The sequence below is a fragment of the Osmerus mordax genome, chromosome 12, assembly GCF_038355195.1.
Source record: "Osmerus mordax isolate fOsmMor3 chromosome 12, fOsmMor3.pri, whole genome shotgun sequence".
Taxonomy (NCBI): domain Eukaryota; kingdom Metazoa; phylum Chordata; class Actinopteri; order Osmeriformes; family Osmeridae; genus Osmerus; species Osmerus mordax.
The window spans coordinates 16,606,499-16,627,984 of NC_090061.1; the positions used below are offsets into that span (position 1 = coordinate 16,606,499).

Consider the following 21,486-nt stretch of genomic DNA (forward strand, 5'->3'; position numbering starts at 1 on the left):
GATTGACAACGTTTAGGCTGTGGCAATGAAGTTCAGGTTAGTAGTTAGATAGACTTTTGATTTAAGTAAGGGGAGTGCCGAACATTTTCTGTCGCCGTTTGACTTCCTAAACATCTGTGTACTGTAGCTAGATGTTTTTGTAGTGTGTCTCGCGTAAGCTACAGCGTTGCAGTGAGCTACACTGGTTTGAAACCACAGGTAATGGTAATTTCACCAACAAATCGTTTACTAATGTCAGAATAAATCCTACAACGAAAATGTATATGTGAGGAATGTTTATTTTAACGATTGAAAACAGATACATCATAGACCACTGTAGTGTGTGTTGCCCGGGCAACACAGGCTAATGTCATGATGCTAATACTTCAGTGAAATAGTAGACTACTGTTTCCGAAAGTAGATGTACTTCCTTAATAATATCAGCTTATACTGTACATTACACATCACAATTGTGTGTCATATCACAAAGTAAAATGAGTAAATAGTTATCACCCTAGCCTCTTTGCTTGTGGCGTTTCTGCAGCTGCCTTGCAGTAAAGCTATAGTTAGCCTAGCTATCCCCCAAGTTAACAGATGCGAAACGAATGTTCTGCCAAAGGTAGTCACGCGTGTTTTCGTGACGTTAGTGACGTAGTGACGTTAGTAACGTCAGTGACTGTGGCTAGCAAATTAGCCACCGTTAGCTTCACTTTTCGCCACAAAAACTTAACTGAAGCCTAAACCATGCAACGGAACGTAAATTCCAATAGAAGCAACTCAATCGCTACCAAGACAAAACTTTTGACACCTACGTTGTCTATGTAGGCCAAATATTGACTGAGTTTTAGGGGGGCAAAAATAAAAATAAAAAATATATATATGTGAGAGAACAAAGGTTGTGCTCTCGCCGAAGGCTTGAGCACACCCAATAATATATATGTGAGAGAACAAAGGTTGTGCCCTTGCCGAAGGCAAAGCACACCCAATAATATATATGTGAGAGAACAAAGGTTGTGCCCTTGCCGAAGGCAAAGCACACCCAATGAATTGATTCATCAGCTGGTTAAGCGCCAAGTACACTTTTCTTACAGCAACGCATGCTGCGGCTTTGCCAATGTTTTCTACATCGCCTATTGATTTCATTCACATGACGTCACTGTAGCTTTGCGCGACCATGTTACCTACCTACTCGGCCTTAGAAATGCCTGCAATATGCCTGATTTTTTCCTCTGTTTCGGTGAAGTTCATCTTGGTGAATTCTGCTCAGGTCAAGGAGGACAGCATTTAAGAGAGAACGCGATTCCCATTGATCTGTCGCATCAGAATTTTGATTTGGGTCACGAAAATCTTGCAATTTGAGTGAGAATGCGTCGCCCGCATAGTAGTAGGCGGCAGCCATGCCTTGGTCCCCCGGTTTTGACGTTAGCCTCAGAGTCAGACTCGGGCGCTCACTGGCAGTGTTCACAATGTTGTATTTCACTCCATTCGACACCACAAACGTCAGGGAGGACTGCTTTTGGTAGATATAAGCCTACCGAAGATAGCCAGAATATTGGATTTCTTTAACCGAGCCTGTTTCATTCGTCATTTGCCTGAGAAAGCGACCTCCGTTAGCCAGGCTAGTTTTGCCCGTTTCACTAGGTCAGGCTATTTAAAGGTTTTGGACAAATGGCTTTTGTGCATAGAACGTAAGTGCATCAAAAAGTTAATGTCAAGCCCTGCATCTGACATTAAAGAACATTGTCAAGATTAATGACAGCTAGCTGTCATTAAGTGGCACTAAGATGAGTGCTAGCTAGCTGTTAGCCACTTAGCTAACAACTCGCTACCTAGTCAGAGTAAACTGCACCAAAAACATACATTTGATTTCTTTCAAATAATAAATAACTTTCCCATGATTAAATATAAGTCCTTGGTGGCCATGTGCCGCACTTTCACGTCATTAACCCATCCAGCCACAGCATATTGATAAACATCCGTACTCTTGAAAGCCTTCAAGCTATCCCCACTGTATGGGGAGGGTTATGTACAAGATAAATGTGTATAGCTAGCTCTGTCATGGTAAGCCAATTGGGACAAGCCTGGGGCAGATAATAAGGAACCAAAGAAAACTGGGGGTAACAAATAGGCTAAGGATCGGAGCTTAATTGATTTTTTTCCCGACATATCTCTGTCTCACTTTCTCATTGAAATCGGCAGTGTGGGCGGCCATACTGGGCGAGATCGGTAGTGCATATGGCGGCGGTCTGTTTGGAAGTGACGTAGGTGGCATCTATGAATACTGTATAAAAATGTACCTCGACGCAAAAAACCTCAAGGCTATGCAGAGAGTCTGAAGCACAGTTAAAGTTTCAAGTAGCTTTATTGTCAATTTCTTCACATGTCAAGACATAAAAAGGAATCGATATGATGTTTCCCACTCTCCCACAGTGAAACATATAAAAAGCATAGGCATAACAGATAAGACAAGACATTTCCTAAAACATAGCGTTACATATTCACATACAGCAGTATAAGCTCATAATAAAGCATAAAGCTTGCTGCGGCGTGTGATATTTGCAATGTACGGCCCGAGAAGGTCTTGCAAATAAATGAGTCCTTGTCGGCTGAATCGATATTGCTCAAACAAGAACTCATCCGTGTGAAATAAAGGATCTTGGCGATCGCGAAGAACTCTATTGATATGGAAAGCTAATCGAACTAGAATATAGCTCCATGCCATGTTATTTTCCGGGGGTGTGGCAAGCTTATCCAGCTACACTTACGTTAGCCTGCTCTGGAGCAGGTTAGTGCTAATTGATATGTTACTATGGTGATTTATCGAAAGTTGCTTCCACGAACCAAAAAGAGGGGCGTTTATCTTATTCTGAAAATTAGCAAGCTAAACCGCTTAGCGAGCTACGACGAATACCCCCCAGGACTGGTGATACGAGTCTTATTATTAGTAGGCTATTAGCGGCTGAATCTGCAATGTCAAGCAGCCATTGAGTCAGATTGGGAAAATGTTTGTACTTTTTTTTTTTCTGAAAAAAAAGTTTCAAATTTCGATTAGTCGATTTTCAGACGTTTTAGTCGAGTCTTGGTCGACCAAAGAAAATCTTAGTCGGGGACAGCCCTAGTAATAAGTTATTTTAATAAATATTTAGTTTAGTATAAAGTTAAAAAACCCACACCAACACGTTTCTTAATTTTTACCACAGTATCCTTTTACTCATTTCAGTTACATGTCCAGGAAAGGGTACAATCTCGTCACTGTCAAGTTACATATCAAGGAATATTATTAGCACAAACATTCAGCACACAGCTATAAAAAAATAGCACATCAAAATTATTTAAAGGGTCATTGATTGCAAAACCGAATTTACCTTGTCACAGTTGAATAACGACAGTTCAGTGGGTAAAATGGACATACAGTGAACCCCAAAGTCCATTGACACCTCTTTCCTATGCAAATCTCATAATTAAAAAATGTAGCTGTAAAACGGTAGGTTTTGAAAAAGCCACCGAACTGACGTCAGTTCGGTGGCTCCACCTTTTTGGGCTCTTGTCTGTAAATTTGTCACGCCCCAAAATTTGCTGCGCGCTGCTCTGTGTACTTCCACAGAATTACAAAGAAGAACGTTTTTCTAGCATATTGAAAATGGACTACGGTGGTAAATGCAGTGTTCCAGGCTGTACAGGGAATGCTGACACTTCAGAGCCTTCCCAAGGAACCAAACACTCGACGGGCTGTGATGTTTGTCTATGAGAAGATCCCTGTGCCGTTCGACCCTCAATTTGCTCGAACCATTTCACCGAGGACCGTTTTGAAAACCTGGGACAATGTAAAGCAGGATTTGCTATGAAGCTGTTGCTGAAAAGAGGTGCTGTTCCGACCTTATGTTCATCACAACCACAAGCTGTAGTATGATGTTGTCGCTAACAGTTATTAGCAATGCTAACGTATCCTGCCTGCATCGGTAGAATGTGTGATGATTTAGTTTATTGGCAATGGGGCTGTGTTTCATTCAAATAAATAACCCGTGTTGTCATGTAAATCTACAATTCAAGATGCATGTTTGTCCAGATCTATTTTTCAGCAAGATAGCTAGAGATAACTGAAGCTGAGTTGAATCACGACAGTTTGTTTGCTAAGCTGTAGTGTTAACGTTTATGGAAGCAAATTGTTACCAAAATTCAAATGCAAATGCGTTTCCAGAAATGCATTTGCATTTTAAGAATGTGGCTGCATTATTTGACTCATAAATGAAATTAGTAATCAATCATCCTATTTGCATTTTAATTTTCTTCAAGAGTGCTCAATCTTTCACTTAATTAAAATGAAAAAGAAAGACATTTGAGATTTAATTTTCAAAACATGCCCCAGCAAATAGATACCAAAATTCAATTTGAAATTTAAAATTTGAAATTTAAAAATGCATTTTCATTTTAAGAACGTGGCTGCAAAATCGTGACCACAATTCAAATTCAAATGCATTTCCAGAAATGCATTTTCATTTTAAGAACATGGCTGCAAAATCGTGACCACAATTCAAATTCAAATGCATTTCCAGAAATGCATTTTCATTTTAAGAACGTGGCTGTAAAATCGTGACCACAATTCAAATTCAAATGCATTTGCAGAAATGCAAAATGAACGAAAAAGCATTTGAGCGGCGCAGCAGAGTGACGTCAGTAGCCGCTCTTCTTCAGCTCCCTGCTGACCGAGCTACCCATCTTGTTCGGTAGGGAGCGGTGTGCACATCTGCATTGCATTACATTGCAAATGTGCCGGGAAATTTATTGAATTGCCGGGTCTTTAGAGGACGCATCACAGACTGAGCAACTTGATGTCAAACAATGACTAAAACAGTGGCAGAGCTACTACAGAATATCCTGTTCTCAGTAGGGCCAGTATTTCTATGCTTATTCCTTTCACTACCACGTACATGTGCGAATTGGGATTTTCTGTGCTCACAAAAATGAAGACAAAGCACAGAAACAGACTGAATGCTGCGCCTGATATGCGTGTTGCGCTCTCCTCCTGCACCACGGACTGAAACGCACTACAAAAACGCAGACAGGCCCACCTATCCCATTAGCAATGTTGAAATGGTACAACATGTTTTGTATAATTTGTAATCTTTTTGTAATTATTACATATTTTGTTCCAATATTTCTGGTTCAATTGAGTGTTGAAAATAAGAAGAAATGGGCTTTATGTTTTTTTTTTATAGCCTACATTTAATGTCCAATTAGGCACTTATTTGATACCTTCTTTAAATATTGCTGGTTCAATTGTTCAGCGAGTAGTGATCACTCAGTCTGAGATAGTTTACTAACAATGGCAGTAGGCCTACAAGTTCTGAAATAACAACAAAATAACAATAAAATATCCTCATTATTTTTCAATAATGGTCAAATCCACCTTAATTTTGTGATTTACGAACAGGGCCCTGTTTACGAATAATGTCTATTGGCTTGGGTCGCGAAGGCTTGTGACTTTTAAAATATGGGTCCCCAGAAAAAAAGTTTGGGAAACACTTAAATATCAGCAAGTCACCGTCTAATAATAAATCCATGACGCTGTCCATGGTGCTGAAATAGCATGCACCATCTCTGTAACTTTCCCCTTGGATCTGTCTTGCATTTCCATTCAACCTATAGGCTGTATAAGGGCCCACTTCAGGTCCCCCCCCCACTGCAAAGAGCCATCGGCTCTGCACCTGCCAATAACTAAATCAGGTGTCAGGGAGTCAGGTGGCTCAACGGCTCACCCTACTTGCCTCGGGGGGAATGTCCCTGTACTTACTGTAAGTCGCTCTGGACAAGAGCGTCTGCTAAATGACTAAATGTAAATTGCTAGTAGCGTAACGTAACACAAATGATTCACAGAATGAATGACAAACATCTATAGGGTTGAATGAGCAGTTTCATACTGAATGAGCTGCAGAGAATATGTGGTGCAGGCTGGTAGGCCTGTGAGAAAAGGTTCAATAGTCGAGACGAGAGCACTGTGGCCTGGGCAAGCACCTGTGTGGAGTATGTGGTCAGGAACAGTCATATCCTTCAGATGTTGTAGAATAGATCAACAGGATCATGAGCAGGATCGTGTTTTACCCCCTCTCCCATCTGACCAAAATGATTTATGGAAGTGTCTGGGTCACTAGTCATCCTGGGGTGTAAATGGCAGGTCTATCTTGGCCAAAACTCAAGGGTACTCACCACCCAGAATTTGATAAAGTACTGAAAGACAGTGGCTCCAATGAAGATGCAGTAGAGCATGGAGTAGGAGAGGAACAGCAGGAAGAACTTGTAGTTGGAGAAGCCCACGCAGTTGTTAACCCTTGAAAATAATACAAAAGTCATAAATATCTTAATTAATCCTCTGTCTAATTGCAAGTAAACATGGTTTCCTAATAAAAGGGTATCTGAATGCTAATCCTAAACTTGTGAGGTGTGGAAACACTGTTGCTGTTATGGATTTAGTCTTGTTGCTTTTTGATCTATGTTGCTCTCTGTATGCTACGTCGCTATGCTATGTTGCCCTGCGTGTGCTCACTGCTCAATGATTGTCTGTATTGTAATTGTTTTTAATAACCTGCCCAGGGACTGGTTGAAAAATAGCCGGCTGGCTAAAACCGGCACTTTTACTGAAACGTTGATTAATGTGCACTGTCCCTGAAAAATTAACTCAACTCAATCTCTTATCTCTTGTTTGCTGTGGTTAATCTGTCTGTTTAAAGCAGGCTCCTTACCATGGACAATGATGATCCATCTTCAACACACACCTATGTAGACAAGAAAGGACAGTGTCATAGAAAAATTGGCAATACAAATTAAGGTTTTAAATCTGTTTTTTTTAAGCAAATTTACACACTTGACTTTCTTTGAATGTGTAGGGCTGTAGGGGGTACCTTATGGTTGTTGAGTGGTCTCAACAGTGAAGAGGAAGGTGAACTGAGATCCATTATTACTACACATTGATTATGTTCCTATTTAGATAATAAAACTAAATTAGCATTTAAATTGACTGGTTCTCGTTGTACATTTCTTTCACAAACTCAGGAAAGAATACAATGAGCAAGTCCAATTGATGTAGCTATTAACTGTTCATATGTCCAGTCAAAAGGTGACATTGTCGGCGAGGTCATTTCTCAGTTTATTTACAGATTGTGAAAGTGCAGATTGTAAACTTTCAAATTGTGTTATACATTGAAATCTGAAAATAGTTGAAGAAGATACGCTTATCTGAATGTTAATAAGCCCAGATAATCGGCTTCAAAGACACCTTCAGAGAGGTGTGGTCATTTTGTGTTAATCATTAGAAGTGTTGAGCACGGGCCGCAGTGAAGAAAAGAAAAAGAAACAATATTCACACTCGATCCTAGGTATGTGTGTTTTATTACCCAATATTTTTGCATGGACTACACTGCACTTTAAGTTGTTGGTGCAAATCGCATCTTCCAAAAACAGCCTGCAAGAAAACTGTAAAAAAAAAATAAAAAAAAACATGGTCTAAAGTTAGGCCTCTGTGTCACTATACTGATGTTCCTCTTTTAATTTAAGCGTCATGTTGCAGGAACTTTACGCAACGCAGTGGCGTTGTTAGACTATTTTTACTGGGGCACATGCCCCAGTATAAATCTGCTGTGCCCCAGTAAAATTTAAAGTTTGAGTTTTAACAATTTACTTTATTAGTGTATTAGTGCATTCATTTAGATTGATAATCCCAGAAAAAATTCACGCAGTATCCCAATCAATGCTTGTAAAATCAAAGCAGTTTAATCGATGCCAGCAGAATTCCATGTAAGCGCGCTCTTCTGAGGTTGCCAAATAGCCACTGCAGCACGCACACAGAAGTCCAGGTATCGGACTCGGCACACAAGTCAGAATTGAGGTAGGCTAAGACACATTACAAAACTAAAGAACGTTTTTAAATGTAGGCCTACCGGTCATCTTATTTTGACTAAAACATAAAAACAATATTACTTGAAGCTCTAAAAACACAGTATTTGCGCTCAAATGAATGCGGAAAGAAATGTGCGTGCTCGCATTAACTATTGATGTCCCTGCCAAAGCTGATATCAAACTTGCGTCCCTGAACTGTTGTGCAGTGGGTTAAGCAATCGGAGTTTCTATATCCGAGTACTGCATTGTGCGCAGCAAGCTTGGAAGAAAAAGGATATGAATAGGGGCCTGTGCCCCAGTAGAGCTTTATGTCTAACAACGCCCCTGACGCAACGGCTTATTTTTTCTAAATCTTTTTCCATGGGTGAATTTTGGTAAAACAACCGCCAGGAGGCATAGTTAGCAGCATTGTTTGTCTATAGTAAGAACCACACAGGTTTTTCAGGTGTGGTGTTTTGAGTCAGAGTATGGAGTGCCAACTATAACCGAATCCGAATGTTTTCATTTTTTACTTGAATTCGAAATGTTCAAACTGTATAAAAAATTAATCATAGATTGAAATAGAATCAAATTATTTTAAATCGAATTTTACTCCTGTTACATTATACTTGTGAGCAGTAGCGGCTTGTTAATAAAGGGCGCCGCCACCATCAAAAATAAATGAAAAACAAATGTACACTTAAACACAAAAATTAGCAGACACATAAAAAAAAAACTACATTCATGAAATTACATTTGTATTTCGAACAAATGGCAAACTTATCAGCAAATTTTACCACTATTTACCGCCTTGCATCATGGTAATTGACCAGCCAATGAGACACGCTATCTTCATTTTTTCACATCATTATTTCGTTCTTCAGTCAGTTTCACAGTATAACCTTCAAATGCATAATGCAGCCCTTCTGTCTGCTTCTCAAGTAGCTTTTTTGTTTTTCCCATTAATACTCCAATTGATTATTATTAGTATAGTATAAGAGTATAGAGCTTCAAAATGCATAGGCGGAAATCCCAGGGGGGACAGGGGGGGGGGGACCCCCATCCTGGGAAAAATAGGATTTGTCCCCCCCAATAAATCACTGTAAACATAAGGACATTTTAATAATATTAATAATATACGTTTCACTTATTACAATGTAGGCTATGTGTTACAGACGTCATTTTGGTGTCCCCCTCAGGAATTTCTCTTGAGAAAATGTCATAATTGGCACCCCCAAAATTTTCGCCACTGTCAAAATGTTTTGGCAGTAATTAAGGTTACAGCTTCAGTACCAAAAAAGATTCAATTAGAATATACAAGATGGATCTAAAAAATGTAACTTGTAATGTACTTTAAAAGTATTTTGACTGTTTTTGCTGTATAATAAAAGAAAACGTACATCCTACTCCAGAAGAAATGTATATCATTTTTTGTTTCTAAGCATACTTCTTATAAGTATATCAAAAGTGAACTATTTTCTAAGTATACTTCTTAAAAGTATATCAAAAGTGAACAAAAAGTGTACTATCAATTTTTTTGTACATTTATAGTATACTTGAATATACTGTTTTTTGTAAGGGTTGGACCGTGCCCTATCAATAAATAAATAACAATAACTGTTTTGCCAAGATAACTGGATCTATCAGACCCCTGAGGCCTGTTCCATAAAGGCCGCTCAAAAAAGTTAGACTTAAAGTCCCAAACCTGACTTGCATTGGATTAATTAGTCAAGCGGGGCTAAAGCGGTTCCATAAAGGCCCATTCCAGCTCATGCACTCTTTCTAATTAAAGTCAGATTTAAGTAGTCAAGCTAATTGCGCGTGCACCCTATTCTTAAGCAGCCCGAGAGGTAAAACATGGATCATACAATCCACCACGGCAAAAGCAATGCACACGGCCACGTGACTTCTTCCAGAAAGAACGTTCGCTTTAAATCGTGTACAATGACAGCTCCATCATCCACCGCTTCATCAAAATAAAATGACAGGCCATGATTGACGTGAACAATAGTCTATGTAGGTCAAGGACCTTTTTAGACCTTTACTTCATTGATTAAAAAACCCTCTAAAACACCCTCTACACATCTAAATTGACTTTTTTTGACATTGTTTAAAATAAATATCCTACTATTGATCAATACATTATCCAGTAGCCTAACTTTTTAACATGGTTTTTGTGTCGTGGAAATGAAGGGTATGGATTTAGGTTCGTTTTGCAATTCTAAGCTACTGTTAACAATTATATAGCTATGATAATTATACTTTGATAATTTAGATTGAGATATAGGCCTATGCCTAATGCCTAAACATTAGAAATCACAAACTACCATAGCCATACATTTAACGGCTATGTGTAGCCTATATCAAAGCATTGTTCATCATTGTTTAATGCATTAAGCTAAATGTTGTAGCCTATGTAGGCTATTTAAGTTGATTTTCTATAACTGTAGCCTACATATTGAACTGATGAGAATAAGAAAATGAGAATGTCCGTGGTAAATCATCGTTTTCCCGTTGGGTCAGTGTTACAGGAACGTCTGGTTAAGCAAGAACACGGTCTAAGCCTGACAATTAGCCTGACCCGGACCAGGCTAATTTCGAATCATAAGTTACCATAGTAACCGAGTTCGAACTACTTTGAGCTAGCTTTATGGAACCGAATGAACTAGAAATGAGTCAGACTAACTGACGCAAGTCTGGCTTATTCAGTAAACTCGCTTTATGGAACAGGCCTCGGGATCTATGAGACTATTTCAATAGCTCCTTCTATATACCTCAGGGCTCAACATTAACATTTTTTGGCACTGGCCCCATCGGGCCAGTGGGTTTGAAACTTACTGGCCCCAAGACAGTTTTTACCCCCTCCAAAAGTTGTAATTTATCATTGTTACAACAAAACCAAAGACTTATAAGTTGTGTTATTCTGTTAACATGTTTAACCATCTATTAAACACATCCTGGATATAAAAAGAACTCAAATGAAATCACATTTCTAGTGCTAAAAAGTTAAAAGGTAATAGTCAACAAAACAATTGACTTTTAACCTCAAACATGACGTGCTCTCTTCCCTGCTGACAGCTATCTCTGCACAACTCTGGCTGGCTGAAACTGGTCCCTCAATGCTAATATATAAAAGCTTCCATAGCATTTCATCAGTATGATACTAGGTACCCAAGTCGACACCATTCTTCTGCTGCAGTTCAATAGCCTGGGGGAACGAGACGAACGGCTAGTCCGTCTTAATTACGTGATATGCCGTTGTTATAAGTCGTGCAATAACACGATGGGCATCTACATTTAAATTCCTGATAACTGACCAGCATGGTCAACGGCCTCGAAGATGGATTGTCAACCATCCGCTTAGCTGTCACGCAAACCAGGTGCTGTCTGCTAGCATGGCTGGTCAGGTATTGTTTTCGAAAATTGTCGGTGCCTCTGTAAAAATATCCACTTTTCTCTGCTTTAGACGGGAACATACGACAGACGACACAGTGCATCTTCGTTCCATAAAAAAAAGTTGCCTCCATTTGAGCTCGTAGCTCTACTTTGCTGCCATCTTCACTTTATTGTCTTGCGCCAGTCTCGCGCCAGTTGTTAAAAAATGTATCGACATTAGAGAATTACAATTTGACAACTAGTCGTCACTCACTACTCAACTCTTGATTTGCCAACTGTTCGCCCCACGAGCTGCAAAGTTATTTATGCATTTAGCAGATAGCAAAACATATGAAGGATGTTAACTTTTACAATGCTATTTTTTTTTTCAATCAATGATTTGCAGTGGCCCGATCGGGCCAGTGACTTGCTAGTTTAACTGTCCCGACGTTACTTTTAACTGGCCCCGGGCCATCGGGCCATCGTTATTGTCGAGCCCTGTACCTACTGATTGCAAACTATAGTTTGAGTATCCACTAATTCGCCTTCCATTCATAGATAGTCTATTTTCATTGGTGATTTTATCGGCTAATGATTCGTAAAACCCATGTTTGAATACATGCAAAAATGCTTTTTTTTGTTACGTTTATCTGCTTTGCAAAACATAGCTTATTCGCAATCGTAAATTATTGTCTTTAAAATAATGGGACATAAGAATTGCGCTTATACCATGGTCTACACACAAAGTATGTGAAACAAATGCACTTCGTATAAGTAAATTATTCTTATAATTTTGCACATATATGTATAAACTATAGATATTAGGTATATTTACATACTATATATTAAACGTCTGAATAACAGAAGACTCGCATACGGGAGCCCTTGCGACATCTGCTGACAGAGAAGAGAATCGCAGCCTTGGAATGCAGGAAAACAAATGACCGAACGCGCACCAGGGGTCTCATTTATAAAGCTTGCGTACGCACAAAACTGGGCTGAAAATGTGCGTACGACACTTCCCACGCAAAGGTTGTGATTTATAAAAAACAAACTTGATGGGAGAATGTGCGGTCCTCCACGCAAACTCTGACCCTTCCATAGGCCTACGCACATTTTGGAGACAGTGGGAATTGGCGACGCAGATGACCGTACTGTAGTCAGACTGCAGAAAGTAAGTGTGGGAAAAACAATTACTCGTAATATGTATATATTTTGTTTTCCTCACACACGTTTTTTTTCACCCGATTTCATCATTATCATGTAGATTAAATCCAGCAGTGTTATTTGCGCTTGTACTGAGTGATAATTGTTCCATAAACACCTTGTACAATCCAACTCAAATTTTAAATCAAAATTAAGCACTGTCTCACCATCAGATTGTCCACTATGAGAGTGCGGGAGGGGGAGATGCCCAACTGCATGGAATACAGGATAACATCACATATCCTACCTTTAGATAACTGCAGAACACATTGTATAACTAAATATATTTCTTTAATACTGTGCATATATCATCATATGTCAAAAACTGGAAATCAGAATCAGAATGGGATTTATTTGCCATAAAAGTTTGCACAGACAAGGAATTTGCTTTGGCAGGAAGGTGCATACAATAAACATATAGGGACCTAAAATTTAAATATGTGGACTATCTATACTAAGGGTACATAAACTAGCAGTACTAAGTGGAATTAGAATTGAATTAAATATAAAATAAAATATAAGTTGCCGTAAATTACAATATAAAAATACAAAAATACAAATATTACAAAAAATACAAATGTACAAGATACAATTTTGTAATGCAGTGCAAAAAGCAGTGTGTTTTAAGCAGGAAGTCATTAGAGTCAGTGTGGTCCCTTGGCTTTGTTGAAGAGGCCAACAGCGGAAGGGAAGAAACTGTTTTTGTGGCGTGAGGTATTGGTCCTGATGGACCGCAGCCTTCTGCCGGAGGGGAGTGACAAACAGGGAGTGACTAGGGTGGGAGGAGTCGGCCACAATCTTCCTCGCTCGCCTCAGGGTCCTCGAGGTGACCTGATGTTCAGTTCCCACTTGAGGTCCTGGGAGAGGATAGTGCCCAGGAAGCGGAAGGACTACACAGTGTTGACTGGGGAGTCACACAGGGTGATGGGGGTGAGTGGGGCTGTGTTCTTCCTGAAGTCCACAACCATCTCCACTGTCTTAAGAGCATTGAGCTCTAAGTTGTTCTGGCTGCACCAGGTCACCAGGTTGGCCGCTTCCCACCTATAATCAGACTCGTCTCCACCAGAGATGAGACCAATAAGGGTGGTGTCGTCCGCAAACTTCAGGAGTTTGACGGACGGATGACTGGAGGTGCAACTGTTGGTGTACAGGGAGAAGAGCAGAGGAGAAAGGACGCAGCCCTGAGGTGATCCGGTGCTGATGGACCGGGAGTCAGAGACTTGTGTTCCCAGCTTAAAGCACTGCTTCCTGTCAGACAGGAAGTCTGTGATCCACCTGCAGGTGGAATCAGGCACGTTCAGCTGGGAGAGCTTGTCCTGAAGCAGGGCGGGGATGATGGTATTGAAGGCAGAGCTGAAGTCCACAAACAGGATCCTGGCATAGGATGCTGGGGAGTCCAGGTGCTGTAGGGTGAAGTGGAGGGCCATGTTAACTGCATCGTCCACAGACCTGTTGACTCTGTAGGCAAACTGCAGGGGGTCCAGTAGAGGGTCAGTGATGGATTTAAGGTGTGCCAGCACCAGGCGCTCGAAAGACTTCATTACCACAGAGGTCAGGGCGACGGGTCTGTAGTCATTATGTCCTGTTGGCCTTGGCTTTTTGGGCACAGGGATGATGGTGGAGGACTTGAGACAGGCTGGCACATGGGATGTCTCAAGGGAGGTGTTAAAGATGTAGGTAAACACCGGAGACAGCTGGTCAGCGCAGTGCTTGAGGGTGGCTGGAGAGACAGAGTCCGGCCCAGCTGCTTTGCGGGGATTCTGCCTCTTGAAAAGTCTGTTAACTTCACCCTCCTGAATGGAGAGAGTCGTCACTGTAGAGGGGGGGAGGTGGGAGGCCTCCTGGGTGGGAAGGGGTAGTTCAGGACTGTCCCATTGTCTTTCAAATCTGCAGTAGAACTCATTCAGGTCGTTGGCCAGGCGGGAGTCGTTAGTGGAGTGGGGGGCTCTGGGCTTGTAGTTGGTAATCTGCCTGAGCCCTCTCCAGACAGAAGCAGAGTCGTTTCCAGAGAATTGGTGTTTTAGTCTCTCTGAGTACAGTCGTTTAGCCTCCCTCACCGCCTTGCTAAACCTGTTCTTCGACTCCTTGAAACTGTCTTTGTCCCCACTCCTAAACGCGGCCTCTTTCTCTGACCTCACACCTTCTGAGTTTGGCTGTAAACCAGGGTTTGTCGTTGTTGTAGCTTACCCTGGTGCGTGTTGGTATACAGCAGTCCTCACAGAAGCTGATGTATGATGTCACAGCCTCTGTGAGCTCATCCAGACTATTGGTAGCAGTCGTGAACATGTCCCAGTCAGTGCAGTCCAAGCACGCCCGCAGATCCTCCATAGCTTCACTGGTCCACTGTTTTGATGTCCTCACAGCAGGCTTACAGCACTTTAGCTTCTGCCTGTATGCAGGAATCAGGTGGACCATGGCGTGGTCAGAGTGACCCAGTGCTGCTCGGGGGACCGCATGGTATGCTTTGCTGATTGTAGATTAGCAGTGATCCAAGGTGTTTCCTTCTCTGGTAGGGCATTTGATGAATTGTCTATATTTTGGGAGTTCTTGAGTGAGATTGCCTTTTTTAAAGTCGCCTAGCACAATAACCAAGGAATCCGGATTTTCATGCACCACACTCAGTATCTGGCTGGCGAGCACACGTTTGAGCCTTGTCGACGCTAGCCTGCGGAGGCATGTAGACGCCAACCAGAATGAATGATGCAAACTCTCGTGGCAAGTAAAAAGATCTACAGTTAATAAAAAATGATTCCAGATTAGGAGAACAGTGCTGCAGAATCACTGTCACATCTTCACACCAGCCACTGTTAATGTAAAAACAAATACCACCGCCTTTCGTTTTGCCAGAGAGCACAGGGTCACGATCCGCTCTCAGCAGTTTGAAACCTGCTAGCTGTAGCGCAGAGTCTGGGATCAGTTCACTCAGCCATGTCTCCGTAGAGCACAAAACGGAAGATGAATGAAAGTCTCTGTTTTTCCACACCAGTAGCTGAAGTTCATCCAGTTTGTTGCTCAGTGAACGCACGTTGGAGAAAAATAGTCGTTAAGCTCCCACGCAATCGCTACACTCTACGTCCTTGTTATCAGTCCAGACTTTAATAGAGGGGTGGCTGTGGCTCAGGGGGGAGAGAGGGTTGTCTCTTAATCGCAAGGTTGGTGGTTCGATCCCCGACTCCTCCTAGGTCATGTGCCGAAGTATCCTTGAGCAAGACTCTGAACCCCAAGTTGCTCCCAATGGGCAGCCCGGTGCCTTGCATGGTAGCTCGCTGGCGTCGGTATGTGTGATTGAGAGTATGAATGGGTGAATGAGAGGCAAACATTGTAAAGCGCTTTGAGTGCCGCTAAGGTAGAAAAGCGCTATATAAATGCAGTCCATTTAATAGATTACTGTTCATAACAAAACGCTTTTGTTTTCAAACTATCTCGACTCGGGGTATCAATGGCACAGTTGACGCCACTTGCACAGTTTTTTTTAATTGGTGATCCACCGGCCACCAAATAATATGGTTTTCGGGCCTCCGCCAATTGGATAACAGTGTCTGAGAAGTTGTCATGCGCCATGATTCACCGTAAAGAACAATCGCATTCCAGGGTCATTAATATACTGGATTAGCATTCATGAGGTGCTTTGCATTGACCATTTATGGTTAAAAATGGGCGTGTTCAGGGTGGGGTAAAATGCAGATTCACGTACGCACACTTGTGGGTAATCTGTGATTTATAAAGGGAACATTGCTTACAGGTGTGCGTACGCCATTTTAGGCTTTTGGGCGTACGTACACTTTTAGTAAGAATCCTACGCACAGTTTTATAAATGAGACCCCTGGCCTGAATGGCTGCACTGCTATATCCACTGTTTTGTTTTGCACTGTTGTTGTTTTTGCACAGTACCTTTTGAAAATATGTCTGGAACGTGTCTGGGGACACTAGTTGTTGCACTATGAGCATTAATTGCACTTTATTATGTTGTTATATGCTATATTGCACATGTTTTTATGTCTTGTTATGACATTTTATGATATTTTTCAAGTATTTTAATAAAGAAGTTCATGTTTCAAGTTCAAGTACATGGAATGTAATTTTTTTTTTTTAACCGTGGTCGAAATCGGCATAGTGAATCATGTTATTTTACTGGTATTGGCACCGACTACTGAATTTTTGGTATCGTGACACCCCTAGTGCTGGATTCTCCTGGTTCCATTCTAGAATGCTAGATGGAGCTGTATGGAATTGTCTTTGTGTTATTATCTTATGTTTGTGTGTCCATGATGTTATGTTGGTAACGTTATTATGTATACATCATACGTCAAATAAACATTAACTCTGTACTTCACCCGACTTCAGCTTTACGATTGATTCTCTCAAAACCTTCCACGACACCCTCTTAAAGTCTGACTCAGACCTGTAACCCCGAAGAACCACACTGAAAAATCTTTTTTGTCCAAGTAAAAAAAGATAAAATAATAATGATGATACGTAGGCTAATACTAAAATGCTGCTAAACCTGAGAACATTTTATATTTCAATTCAGCACATAAACTGAGACCCGCCAACGACTAAGACACATCACAAGTTCACCGATATTAATGAACTTCTTAACGCGGCCATTATCCACAACCACGGAAGCCAATTTTGCACAGTGGAAAGGAGCCAGAATGTTTCAGTTATGTAGCTTGCTACTCCATAACCATTCCAGTCAATTGTGCAGTTCACACCAGACGAGGCGCGGCGCGTTTCAGAAGCATCCCAGACACGGGCCTCCACGCAGCTTTGCGAGAGATATGTTTTTAGCGGAAGTCGCGTCCAAGCATTAAGGTAAAATTCAAAAATAAAAGTCTGAATGTTCCATAAAGAAAGTTTACCAAATAAACGGGAAAGTAACTGACATGCTTGGCTTAAATTCCGCTTTATGGAAAATGCCCCTGGTCACTTCAAAATAAAAACACAGTGGCCATTAAAACATAAGACACTGCATATTTCTGATCACTACTTTATCCAATTCTCTATCTCTCTCCCTCCAACTCCTTCTACCTCCCCTCCCCTTGTAACTTTCCGGCGCAACCTCCGCTCCCTATCCCCCTCCCATTTCTCCTCTATTGTAACATCCTCCCTCCCCCCCATTGACGAGTTCTCGTCCCACCCCACTAACACTGCCACAGACACCTTGTTAACCACTTTAACTGCATCACTTGACTCTCTCTGTCCCCTGTCAACCAGGCCTGCATGATCTTCTCCCTCCTGCCCGTGGCTTATGGATGTTATTCGTGAAGAACGGTCCACCCTTCGGGCAGCTGAGAGGAGATGGCGCAAATCCAAAGGCGGTCTGGACCTTGATAAGTATCACTCCCTCCTCAAATCCTTCTCTTCTCACATAACTGGTGCTAAAACCCTCTACTTTCTGAACAAAATTAACTCCGCTTCAAACCCCCACAAACTTTTTTCTACCTTCTCCACCCTTCTTAACCCACCTCCCCCACCCCCTCCCTCCACCCTGACAGCAGACGACTTCTCCTCCTTCTTTGAGAAAAAAGTCGCCGACATTAGCAGTCGGTTCCCTAAACCCACCTTTCCTACCCTCTCCCCCTCCATGACTGACCCAACTAAATGTCTAAACTCTTTTTCTCCCCTGTCTGAGGCAGAGATCTCTGACCTCATTCTCTCTCATCGCCCCACCTCCTGTCCCCTTGATCCTATCCCCTCCCCTCTCTTTCAAACCATCTCCCCCTCCATCATAACTTTTCTTCTCCATGTCCTAAACTCCTCTCTTACCTCTGGCACCTTCCCCTCTGCCTTCAAACAGTTACCCCTCTACTCAAAACACCCTCCCTTAACCCTGCCGTCCTCCAGAACTACAGACCGGTATCACTGTTACCCTTCCTTTCAAAAACAATTGAACGTGCTGTATCTAACCAACTGTCTAACTTTCTCTCTCAGAACAACCTGCTTGACCCCAACCAATCAGGCTTCAAGACTGGCCACTCCACAGAGACTGCCCTCCTTTCAGTCACCACTGCCCTCCAGTCTGCCAGAGCGGCTTCCAGGTCATCCGTCATCATTCTGCTGGACCTTTCTGCAGCGTTTGATCCGGTTAACCACCAGATCCTGCTCGCCAGACTTTCTGAGATGGGCATCACTGGCACTGCACTCCAGTGGATCTCATCCTACCTGTCGGGAAGATCCTACCAGGTTTCCTGGGGAGGCAAACTGTCAGGACCTCGCCAGCTCTCCACTGGTGTCCCACAGGGCTCCGTCCTTGGACCCCTCCTCTTCTCTCTGTACACCACCTCACTTGGACCAATCATCACCTCCCATGGCTTCTCCTACCACTGCTACGCTGACGACACACAGCTGTACCTGTCGTTCCCCCCGACCGATCCGGGGATCTCAGCTAGGATTGAGGCCTGCCTCACAGACATCTCCGCCTGGATGACCGAGCACCACCTCCAGCTGAACCTCGCCAAAACAGAACTTCTCATCATCCCGGCTAAACCCTCCATCTCCCACGATCTCTCAATCACCCTGGGATCTGCGACGGTGACCCCTTCATCCTCTGCCAGGAACCTTGGGGTTACCATGGACGACGAGCTCTCCCTCACGGCCCACATTGCTGCGGTCTCCCGGTCGTGTAGATTCACCCTCTACAACATCCGGAAGATCAGGAGATACTTGTCTGAGCACTCCACCCAGCTGCTAGTCCAAGCACTTGTCCTCTCCAAGTTGGACTATTGCAACTCGCTGCTCGCTGGTCTCCCAGCATGTGCAACCCGCCCTCTTCAGAGGATTCAGAACGCAGCGGCCCGCCTGGTCTACAATCTACCCAGACGCTCCCATGTTACCCCGCTCCTCGTCTCTCTCCACTGGCTACCTATCATGGCCCGTATCAGATTCAAGACCCTGGTATTGACCTTCCGAGCAGTGAACGGGACTGCACCCGTCTACATCAAGTCTCTCCTGCAGCCTTACACCCCCACCCGTCACCTACGGTCTTCTTCAGACAACCGCCTGGTGGTCCCACCGCTCAAGACCGCCCGGTCCCAACACAAGCTCTTCTCCTGTCTGGCCCCCCAGTGGTGGAATCAACTCCCACCTCCATCAGAGATACTGACTGTCTCTCCACCTTCAAGAAAAGGCTCAAGACGCACTTGTTCCGGGAGTACAACGGTACTTAGGAATGGTTCGCTTGACCCGATGTTAGTTTCCTCAAGGATCACAATGACTCTTGCTTAGAGACTTTTTGCTCTTGTGGTTAGTGGTAACTGATTTTTGTTCTCGCTGTGATATATTGTTTTTATTACTGTTGCTTGCTTTTTTCCACAGGTACACTTGCACTTATAGCGGTTCATGTTGTTTAATTGTAACTTGTTTAACTACATGCTCTTATGGTTCTTCCCTTTGGCACTTACTTTGGTTGTTCACAATGTGTGCTTCATGTTTTGGCTACTCGCGATGTTTTTTGGCTATCTTGTTGTTATGATCAGTGACCTATGCACTTTGTAAAGCTCTCTCTTGGAAGTCGCTTTGGATTAAAAGTGTCTGCTAAATGAATAAATGTAAATGTAAGAATTAATTTGTAATAACTTGAGATGAAAATGAACAAAATAAAGGCTGTGCAGCATGAATGCATACATTTTCAACAGTTTAACATTATAAAAAAAAAAAGTAATATAAAATTATATTATATTATATAAACCATCATCGAGTATATAATACATTTAAAATATAATAATACAATGAATGATCTCTTTGTTTTTACTTGTGTTTGGCAATAAATGTTAAATATCCCTATTGACCAAAAAGTAAACATCTATATTGACCAACCATCCCCCTGTATCTGCATGAAATGGTTTGATCCTGCCTTAGCGCACTTATCGGTGACGGTGTTTAGTTGCAGTCAGTAGATGCGCTAGTTGCTAGAATGTCAGGCAGTAAACACAAATCAGGGTTTCGGAAAAGATCAGAGAAAAAAGAGAGGATAGACAAAAGACAGGGTTTCAATCAGTAACCCAGTTTTTTACCAAGAAAGGTGGGTAGCCAAACATTAACCTGTTGGTTTAATGTCCATATAAGCTATCTAGCTACCCAGCTAACAAGGGACGCCCTGGGGACATCATTTTGTTAGCTGGGTACAGTGTTAGCCTACATTTCATCAACATTTAATCAGTGCAGGGAAACGTTTAGCAAGATATTCTGATTAAATCATTGTCCTGACTCCCTGCCCCTTTTAACAAACGTAACAAAAGATGAGTCAGGTTCAGTATTTGAGGACATTTTTTTCACGTTTCTATGGTACGGTGGCCGACATGTGCAAACGCGCTGCAAATTAAGAAAACACATGCAAATAGACAAAACACAAGCAAATTAAGAAAACATCTTCATGAATTTGACAACACATGCGCAGCATTCAGCAAACGTGCTGCAAATACACACAACACAACCAAATACATAAACGCGCTGCAAATACATACTCGTTGCAAAAACGAAAGCACGCAAACCAAAAACGTTGAAAGTACATAAACGCGTTGCAAAAATGACCAGGCCTCTAGGGGGAGTGCTAAGTGGAACAGCTTGATTTTCGGTCCCACGGAGCGAAAGAGAGAGAGCATGTGAGAAGTTTGGACCAACATCGAAGTAAAGAGGCAACATAAAAAGGTTAGTATTCATTTTTACATGTAGCCCTCCTCTTTTACAGTTTTTCAAAAGAGCAGCGATTTTGGTCCCATTTCTAAAACAAACTTCTCATATGTTCTCTCTCTCTCTCTCGCTCCGTGGGGCCGAAAATCAAGCTGTCCCATTTAGCGCTCCCCCTAGAGGCCTGGACAACTTCCGTTGTGAAAACTGGATGCAGCGTTTTTGGTTTGCGTGCTTTCGTTTTTGCAACGCGTTTATGTATTTGCAGCGTTTTTGGTTTGTGTGTTTTTGTTTTTGCATCGCTTTTATGTATTTGCAGCGTTTTTGGTTTGCGTGCTTTAGTTTTTGCAACGCGTTTATGTATTTGCAGCGCGTTTATGTATTTGGTTGTGTTGTGTGTATTTGCAGCGCGTTTGCTGAATGCTGCGC

General features: G+C 42.2%; 1 protein-coding gene across 1 annotated transcript in view; it reads right to left on the reverse strand.

Annotated features, from left to right (window-relative positions):
• The window catches only part of zdhhc15b (zinc finger DHHC-type palmitoyltransferase 15b), a 52,419-nt gene that overhangs the window by 8,022 nt on the left and 22,911 nt on the right, over positions 1-21,486 (reverse strand). The window contains exons 6-7 of the mRNA XM_067247753.1: positions 6,717-6,749; positions 6,184-6,304 (exon numbers count right to left, since the gene is read on the reverse strand). Coding sequence (XP_067103854.1) covers positions 6,184-6,304; positions 6,717-6,749 — 154 coding nt within the window. The remainder of the gene's footprint in view (positions 1-6,183; positions 6,305-6,716; positions 6,750-21,486) is intronic.